At 33.2% G+C, this 10388-nt stretch overlaps 1 protein-coding gene across 1 annotated transcript; it reads left to right on the forward strand.

Annotated features, from left to right (window-relative positions):
* Positions 1-7816: 7816 nt before the first annotated feature.
* Positions 7817-10141, forward strand: LOC131652501 (scarecrow-like protein 3). Its single transcript, XM_058922362.1, has one exon. The coding sequence runs from the start codon at positions 8415-8417 to the stop codon at positions 9876-9878; it is 1464 nt and encodes a 487-aa protein (XP_058778345.1). The 5' UTR covers positions 7817-8414; the 3' UTR covers positions 9879-10141.
* Positions 10142-10388: the final 247 nt, after the last annotated feature.

The following is a 10388-nucleotide window of genomic DNA, read 5'->3' on the forward strand; positions in this document are numbered from 1 at the left end:
AGACCATTTTTTTCAGCTTTTTCATTTGGGCCTGTTGCAGTATATTCGAATCAAGATTTCCACTTTATTCTAATCACATGGTCTTTGATTTGAATCAGATTTTGTTCTTGATTCGAATCAAGCATGAATGGGTAAAAAATCTGAGTTCTTCTTGTTTTACTTCACTTGCTCATTTGACTCAAACCATAAGATGTTCGTTATTCGAATATAACTACCTTTTTCCACTCATTTTTACGCTTAATCTCAAGCACAAATAAAATCATTTTGTTATCATTTTCCAATTACAACTTTACACAACTTTAGTGACTCTCATAAGCATTTGTGTGATTTTATGTCAAATCAACTACTTCTAACTTTTGAAAAGTTCAAAACCCTTGCAAACGAGTTTCTTTCTTCTTCAACCTTTATTTTGATTTCAGATCTTGATAATGGAAGATTTGTAATTGATTAAGGGAGACGTTGTCTTGAAACTAATCATTCTTGAAGATTGGGTAAGGAGTTTTAGGTTCTTGCAAGATTGAGGTTGTTGTCATTGGTGCTGATAACTTCTAGTGAAAAGAAGGAGGTTCTTCTCTCCATATTGCCTTGGTAGTGATTGTGTGGAAGGCTACGCATAAGACGTACTTCTTCTCAAATATGCCAACAATTTATTGCTCAAAGAATCGGTAGGGTCGAGAAGAGATTACTACATACAAAGGCTTGGAGCGAATTGGTAATATTGGAAGATTCATAAGTGTTAATCGAGTGAAGATTACGCAGAATAGTTGGCATTAAGTTGTATACAAGTCAAGATCCAAATAGAAGATTTATTTCCTTCAGCATTATTGTGGACTAGTGATTATATGAACTCTTGCAATATTTGTCAAAATAAAAAGGAACAATACATGTTCCAATGAGAAACCATTGAATAGTGCGCGTAGGCAAAGCGAGGACGAACGTCGAAGCACTATAAACACCAATGTCTTCTCTCTTTTTTACTCTCATATTTAAATTTTCGTAGGATATTGCATGCTTATGTTTACAATTCTTAGAGTAGTTTATCTTTTATTCAATTGGTAGTGATTTAATGGGCGGTTCCTTTTCATATCCCGCTTTGAAGCAAATACACTCGCTCGTTAGCTTGTCTGGCTCTCGAACTCTTTTGTATCTAAATTTTTTTTTTACTCTTGCATTCCCTATATTTTGTTCTGCTACCTTTCGATATACTACCAGCGTCCACTTTGATATCACACATTTGAGTCGGGAGTTCCTCCTTTGATTCTAGCCTTGCTTGGGAGGGAACCAAAGAGTATCTCGGGCCTTTTTTCGTTCGGGCATGCCCATATTCAGCGACCTTAAGTATGCGAATTCTATAAATGCGTTTTAGAAAAAATTTCTCCAAAAAGAAATGAATTTAAAACTTGAAAAGGAGATAAATAGTCTTAACTGCACTTTAGAATCTCTTAAAGAAGTGTATACATCTTTAGTTAATGAGTGTTATAATGTTTTTGATACTTTAGTTGAAAAAATAGAAAAAGTAAAATGTGTTACATGTCCAACTTTAAAACTTGAAATTGAAAATCTCAAAGGAAAACTAACTCATGTTATTTCACTATCTTGTTCTTGTTGTAGCTCTTCAAGTGATAGAGGGACGATTTTTAAGAAAATCCTCGTGTCACTAAGAGAAGTAGAAGAAGCATTCCAGCTAAAGCTATTTTTCATTATTGTGGTGATAAGGGACACGTTAGGCCTATTTTTCATATTAGGAACGTTCAAGTTTAAAATGGTAAAATGACATGGATTCTTATGTGTACCTTAACTAACCCCAAAGGATCAAACTAAAATTGGATACCTAGTTCTATCTATTGATGTTTTGAGGAGGAGTGTCTAGAAATATGTGTAGATTCTCAAGCAAGTGAATGAAGATGTATACAATCATATTTTTGATCGTATTGTATTCTTTTTGTTGTATCGGTGTTATCATTTGCTAATGTTACTTTTAGAGCATGTTAAGTCCTAGATCATCGTAATTGGTATGATTGTTTCATTCTCCTTTATCTTCGTGTAGTTTCACTTATTTATCTTTTTTTTTTAATTGTCTTGTTTTCATCATAGTCATTCATGCATCAAAATATTTTTGTATGCATCAAAATTATTCTTCATATGCATCAAAACTATTTTTTCTTATGCATTAAAGTTAATTTTCATTTGCATCAAAATAATGATTTAGTAGCATTAAAATCTTTTTCATTAAATTAACCATGTATTAAACGATTTGTGTATTAAAATATAATTTTCATAAGCAAAGCATATTCTTCTAGTTCAAACATTTATCGATGATATTATTTTTTGTTTTACTAATGAATCTCGTTGTCAATATATTTTCTAGTTTGAAGAAATGAAGGAGAATTTGAGATGTCTCTTATGGGAGAGTTAACCTATTTATTAGGATTGTAAATCAAGCAAGCCAAAGAAGGCACGTTCTTAAGTCAAACTAAATATTGCTTAGAGCTTCTCAAGAAGTTCGATATGAAATATTCTAGAAGTATTTTAACACTCATGGCTTCTAATGCGCTTATTGACAAAGACGAAGGAGGAGTGAACTTCGACATTACCAGATATAAATATATAATCATATTCATACTCTATTTAACTTCGAGTAGGCCATATATCATTTTTAGCGTGTGCATGTGTGCTAGATATCAAGCATCACCTAAGGAATCCCTCAACATAGTCTTTGATATCCTAAGGGTGGTGCTTGTATCTTAGAGGGTTATATTGATTCTGATTTCGTGGGGTGCAAGTCAGATATGAAAAGTACTATCGGTACCTGTCACATATTGGGAAGTTGTTTAGTTTCTTGGCACTGTAAGAAGCATCATAGCATTGCTCTTTCTACTGATGAGGTTGAATACGTAGCTGTTTGTAGTTGTTGTGGACAAGTATTATAGCTAAAGCAACAATTTATATATTATGATTTAAAACTTGGTTGCATTCCGATTAAGTGCGGTAGTACTAATGCGATAAGTCTCACTAAGAATCAGGTACTTCATTCACGAACTAAACACATTGAGATCCAACACCATTTTCTTAGAGATCATGTTGAAATATGAGATGTTGTTTTTGAATATGTTGACACTAAAAGTCAGCTTGCTGACATCTTTATAAAACCATTGTCAAGAGACCATTTTCACAAGATATGTAGGGATTTAGGAATCTTAGATTTCCCGTGCTTTAAATAGAATGAGAATTTTGTTAAAATTTATTTTCTATATACATTATGTTTTCACTAACACTATTTTATAGCAGATCATACTTCTGCTTTATGTATTGGTATGTCTCTATAACTCTTGTATCTGATATATATCATTGTTTTTATGTTTGTTCTAGATATGTTCATTGGTTTGCTTATTACCTTCCTTACTTTACTCATTCATCTCTAGAATGCTTTGATTGTTCTTATGTGCATTTAAGTGTTTTAAATGTGTGTTTCTAATTATGTGCATTCGAGCATTTGTTACTTCTTCATGTATTATTTAAGTTGTTAAATTCCTTTACATGATAGTTTTGATCACTTAATTTTATGTTGTTGAATGTTGGTGTTGCTTGTCTATTTTGCATTTTGTTGCATGTAGCATGCTTATCTTTGTATCTGTCTCCAATCTTTGTTGTTGTATATTCTCCTTAGTTGTTTAACATATGTGTTCATCTGGAATTACTTGTTTATGGTTGGTTATTTAATTTTAGACCCAAAATAACGTGTATCTCTTTTTGAAGTTGTCAAAAGGGGAGAGAGATTGTAATGGAGTAGAGAATTTCTTTATGAGTTTTATGTTGTGATGTTTGTGCGCATTGTTTTATGGGGCCCAAGCTTTGTTTTTAGATAAAAGTCAAATCAATTCCAAGTAAAAGCTTGATATGCATATCCCTAGGGGATATTGTTGCATGCGCCTAACACATTCAGGGGTGGCGCCCCTAATATAGTTATTCTGTTGCTTGTCTTATCGCTTTTGTTTATTATCATTTATTGAGTCTCCCTCATGATTGCACGTCTCTAAATCAAGTTTGAATATATTCGTTATTTGATTTAGCATGCATAAATCAAAAGTTATTAGGGATGGAAAAACGGATTGCCTCGTGATTGCACATCTCTGAATCAAGATAATAGGCTTTTTTTACCTTTCAATTAAATTTTTCAATTATTTTTTAGAATAATTTTTTATAAAGTGTCTATTTAATAAATTTTACTTAAAAACATATTGCATATATTCACAAATAAATGTATAAAATAAAACCATTCAAAATTGGAATTACTAGAATTAACTAAAAAAGTGTGAGCTTAAGGCGGGATAGATTGAACGAATAGGCGAGACAAACTTTGGCGGGCTGCAGATTCTGGTAGGGCGAGCTTTGGTGGACGGAGGGTTTTGACGGGACGAACTTTAGTGGAGGCATACCCAAAATCCCGACTCAACCCAACATTATTTGGCGGATATGCGGGTCGGACGGCCACGACCCGTTTTGCCACCCCTAATAGTTATATTCTAGCTTGATCATGATGCTTTTAGTTATATTCTCGACAAATTTGATATGTCAAATTCAAAGCTTGTTGTGACATTAACAAATCCTCAGTTAAAGCTGAGTATAAATCAATGTCCTAGTATTGAGGTCGAAATAGCCTATATGAATATCATCACATATGCTAACATAGTAGGTTCTTTGATATATGTTATGGTTTGTACTAGACCTGACATAACATATGCAGTAAGTCTTGTAAGTATGTACATGGAAAATCCTGAAAAGGCTCATTGGCAAGCATTAAAGTGGATTTTAAGGTACATAAATGGATCTATGAACAGAGTCCTAATTTATGGTGGGGCCTGTGGTGAAGATATTAAAACAGTAATCAAAGGGTATGTCGACTCTGATTATGCAAGTTGTATGGTTTTTCAGGAAATCAATTTCTGGATATGTGTTCACTATGTTTGGCACAACAATAAGTTGGAAAGCAACACTTCAGAAGGTTGTTGTCTTATCAACCACTGAAGCTGAATATATTGCCCTCACCGAAGCTGTGAAAGAAGCATTGTGGCTTGAAGGTTTTTCTAAAGAGCTAAAACTTCTAAGTTGAGTTATCATTGTTAAATGTGATAGTTAAAGTGCAATACACATGTTGAAAAATTCAACCTCTCATGAGCGAACTAAGCACATCAATGTGAGGTTGCATTTTGTAAGAGGGATAATTGAGCATGGAGAATTCCAAGTGTTGAAGATTTCGACATATCACATGTTGTTGATATGATCACCAAGACCTTGCCAAGTTGCAAGTTTTTCCAATATATGCAGTTGATAAAGCAACATAAAGAAAGCTAGTTTGTTCCCTTGATATTATAAAGTTTGTTCCAATGTGGATATTTCTGAGATATTGGATCAAACTCTAGTATGGTCAAAGGATAGCTTCTTGGTTCTATAATTCGACAAGATCTTAGCATGTCATCAAAGTCTGTTCATATGTTGTAATGGAAGTCGAAGTATGTTAGGATTGTTAGCATGACGAATTGGGCCTGTTTGTTATGCCCAATTATTTAAGTTAGCTTGTTCCCTAAGTTGCCTTATGTAATGAGTCTGTGTGTAAAAGTTCATTAGTTTAGTGTGTTGGTTTTATTATAAATAGCATACTAGTCTTTCATCATTGCACACTGCAAATCCTAATTAGGATGTGAGAGGTTATTTGTTATTCTGTAACACTTCTAATCTTTTTTTAAAGAGAAAGTAAGGAATAGCATTTTATAACCAATTTCATTGTGTTCTTCTTGCTTCCCTCTTTCCCACCCTCGTGGATTTCTTGCCAAAAAAACCTATTATACTTTGTTCTTGGCATCGATTTCACATCACATGTATATGGCCAATCTTGGGAAGGTTCACTAGTAAGCATTGAAGTGGATTCTAAGGTACATACATGGGTCTCTGAGCAGCGTACTGATTTATGGTGGAGCCTAATGTGATGATAATAAATAGAAATTGAAGGATATGTCGACTCTGGTTATGCAAGTTGTATGGATTCTAGAAAATCTATTTCTCGATATGTCTTCACTATGTTTGGCACAACAATCAGTTGGAAAGTGATACTTCAGAAGGTTGTCACCTTATTAACCATTAAAGCGGAATATATTTCCTTCACTGAAGCTATGAAAGAAGCATTGTGGCTTGAAGCTTTTGTTAAGGAGCTGAAAATTTAAGGTCGGATTATCACTGTTAAATGTGATATTCAAAGTGCCATACATTTTTTGAATAATTTAACCTATCATGAACGAACCAAGCACATCGATGTGAGACTGCATTTCGTCAGAGAAATAATCGAGCGTGAAGAAGTTCAAGTGCTGAAGGTTTTGACTGAAGATAATGCGGCTGATATTATCACCAACACATTGTCAAGCTGCAAGTTTTTCCACTGTATGCAATTGATAAAGGTGTATCAAGAAAGATAGTTTGTTCCCTTGATGTTGTAGAGTTTGTTTCAAGGTGGAGATTTATGAGGTTGATGGTTGTTATTCAGTTGTAATCTGTAAACTCTAATAGAAAAAGTGAATAGAAAAACAATTACAACCAATCCTAATTTTTCTTCTTCTTCTTTTTCTTCCTTCTTCTCTCTTTCCTTGAAAATCTAATAGGATTTCTTGCTTTTATTCAAGAAACTCAATCTTTCTCATAGTTTTATCTTATTTTTTCTTCTTCTTGTTTTTCTCCCTTCTTCTCTGAGTTCTCTCTTTCATGAAAACCTAAGGATTTCTTGTTTTTTTTCAAGAAATTTAATCTTTCTCATAGTTTTAGTTTGTTCTGGACGATACTTTGACACAACATCTATATTAAAGTCGGAGTTAACTAGCATCTACCCTACTTCATTATTATTTTTATTATTATTATTATTATTATTATTATTATTATTTAATTAGTTAGTAACTAAGTTAGATATTCAAGTTAGTTATATGATTCTTAGTTAGGTATCTCTATTACTATTTTTTTAATAATGAATTAGAAATTGTTCAATAATTATCATATATTTAATAAAAATTAACACATTTGATTGTTATATACAATTTAAATAAGATATTTTTTATAAAACGGATAAAATATTATCTCATATCACTGTTATAAACAAACAAAAAATATCTCAAATTTTAATTACTATTATAAAGAATTTATAATAGTTAATAAACTCTTATACTATTTATAATTTATTTTTTATTTAATTTAAATTATTAAATTTAAATAGTTTATTCATAAATAGGAAATGAAATTTTAGTAAATTTGACATATATTTTACATAAAATCTAAAAAATTAATTGTACTTAATAAATAACTTTTTCTTAATCAATAGACAGTAATATCATGATTTAAATTTTATAATAACGTCTAATTTAACAATATCAACTATTGGTAGTATAAGAAATTTATAATTGTTATGTAATGGAGTATTAATTTGTAATTAAAAGGCAATATAGAAATGTTATGTTATTACACGGCACCTAACCAAGCATAAACAAAAGCAAGTAAGTGTGTTGGCATGTTATTTGGGTTTGGTAAATTCCCAAAAGAATTGTCAATTCCTAAGAAAAATGGAAGATAGCAAAGTTATGTTGTTAATTGCCACCTAAGAATCCACAAATAGAGATAAACGTACAATCCAGTTTTGTATTTTTCCTTAACATCTTTGTCTGTTTGTCTTAATAGAAAAGAAAGATAATACCAATTGTATGGTCATTGCTTTCCAATATAAAACAAAACCATATTTTGGTTTCTCACTCTCTCCCCCACTAAGAAACAAAACCAAGGGCAATGTTTGTCTTTGCTATGGCATGTTTGGACTGTTGCTAACTTTGAGAATATTTATAACTCTTTGGCCAGCCTCGATTCCCTATCCACCTCATGTAAAGACAAAAACAAAACATCTCCATTGGATGTTTTTCTTTGAAAACAAACAAAACTTTCTAGACATAAAGACAGAAACAACCTAGACTCACACTTCTCACCAATTCCATACTCCACTCACTTATTACATACAACAAAACAATAAAGACAAAAGGGGCCCTTCATTACATTGTCGACAACGTTGCCATGATCAACAACTTCAGTCCAAACATTGATTTCTACTCCCACATCAACCCATTACACTTTCTATCACCAAGCTTTGTTTTTTTCATGGGGCTTCTTCTTCTTTCTTCTTCAATTACAAAACCCACCAACGGTTAAGCTTTTCCTTGTTCCATTCGTGAATTCTACTAATCTGCCTTTTCTAGGGTTCTTCATGCTTTCTGCTTAAACTTTCCATTAATCAGTTGAAATTCACTCTACTTTCCGTGTAGGATCTGCTGAACTTGACTCTGAAATAAACTTAATTTTATACCCTAGTACCTAGTTTCTTGATTTGTTGTTGCATGTTACATGGAATGGAATCTATGTTTCAAGAAGAAGGGTCTTCATCTGTAACTTGTTCACCTCTACAGTTATTTTCCATGATGTCACTTTCACCTGGTATAGGAGGAATAGGGTCTCCATATCCATGGCTGAGTAGAGAATTGAAATCTGAAGAAAGGGGTTTGTATTTGATTCATTTGTTACTCACTTGTGCAAACCATGTAGCTTCTGGTAGTCTTGAAAATGCAAACACAACACTTGAACAGATTTCTCAGCTTGCTTCTCCTGATGGAGACACTATGCAGAGAATTGCTGCATATTTCACTGAAGCACTTGCTGATAGGATACTCAAAACTTGGCCTGGACTTCACCGAGCCTTGAATTCGACGAGAATTGTTATGCTTTCTGAAGAGATTCTTGTTCAGAAGTACTTTTTTGAGCTTTTCCCTTTCTTGAAAGTGGCGTATATTATGACTAATCAAGCTATTGTTGAATCTATGGAAGGTGAGAAAATGGTTCATATCATTGATCTGAATGCTGCTGAGCCTGCACAATGGATTGCTCTTTTTCAAGTTTTGAGTGCTCGTCCCGAAGGTCCTCCTCATTTGAGAATCACGGGGATTCATCAGCAGAAAGAGGTTTTGGATCAAATGGCTCATAAGCTATCTGAAGAAGCTGAAAAATTGGATATACCGTTCCAATTCAACCCTGTTGTTAGCAAGCTAGAAAATCTTGATTTCGACAAACTTCGTGTGAAAACTGGAGAAGCGCTTGCAATAAGTTCTATACTGCAATTACATTCTCTTTTGGCTTTGGATGATGAATCATCATCCTCAAGGAGAAAAACTCCTATTCTGTCAAGAAACTCAAATGGACTTCACCTTCAAAAAGTCATGCTTATGAACCAAAGCACATCATTAGGTGATTTACTTGAAAAAGATATGGTTAACGGCTATAGTCCAAGTCCCGATTCAGCATCGTCGTCGTCTTCGCCAGCATCTTCAACTGCTTCAATGAATGCAGAGAGCTTTCTCAACGCCTTGTGGAGTTTATCGCCGAAAGTCATGGTTGTAACCGAACAGGATTCAAATCACAACGGTTCAACTCTAATGGAGAGGCTGCTTGAAGCTCTATATTCTTATGCGGCATTGTTCGATTGTTTGGAATCAACTGTGTCAAGAACATCACTAGAGAGATTAAAGGTTGAGAAAATGCTGTTTGGTGAGGAAATCAAGAACATTATTGCTTGTGAAGGAGCTGAAAGAAAGGAAAGACATGAAAAGCTTGATAAGTGGTTTATGAGACTTGATTTGTGTGGTTTTGGTAATGTGCCTTTAAGCTATTATGGCATGTTACAAGCAAGAAGGTTTCTGCAGAGTTATGGCTGTGAGGGATACAGAATGAGAGAAGAAAATGGATGTGTTGTAATTTGTTGGCAAGATAGGTCATTGTTTTCAACAACAGCTTGGAGAGCTAGGAAGTAATTAAGACTAATTTTTAAGTCATAAGAAAAATATGATGTGAATCAATGTTATGAGTAGAAGAGTGTTAAGGGTTTTAATTTTAATTTTTCTTTGTTTGTATGAAAGAGTTTTTACCAATATATGGTAATGAGTATTCATCATTATCAATTTAGAGATACTTGTATTTTGCTACATGACGTCTTATTTTTCATGATCTCCTATACTCTAACCTTAATGGTGTTTGAATGTATTTGAGCTTTCTCTCATTGTGTATATGAACAACTTTCACTCATCAAATATATTACCTCTGATCTATTTCAGTCTGGTGAGCCAACACATATAAACAAAGGAGTTGCTCATTGAACCCTTACTCTCTTCCATCCCGATGAAAAACTGAATATAACCATCTGTTCCCGTCTTGAGTTTGAAATTCGGACACACTACAATACCACAAATCACTTCATTAGAAACACATCCAATGTAAGTAAAAATACTACAATACAACAAACCACTTCATCACAAACACATCCA

This window comes from Vicia villosa, linkage group LG2 (assembly GCF_029867415.1).
Source record: "Vicia villosa cultivar HV-30 ecotype Madison, WI linkage group LG2, Vvil1.0, whole genome shotgun sequence".
Classification (NCBI taxonomy): Eukaryota; Viridiplantae; Streptophyta; class Magnoliopsida; order Fabales; family Fabaceae; genus Vicia; species Vicia villosa.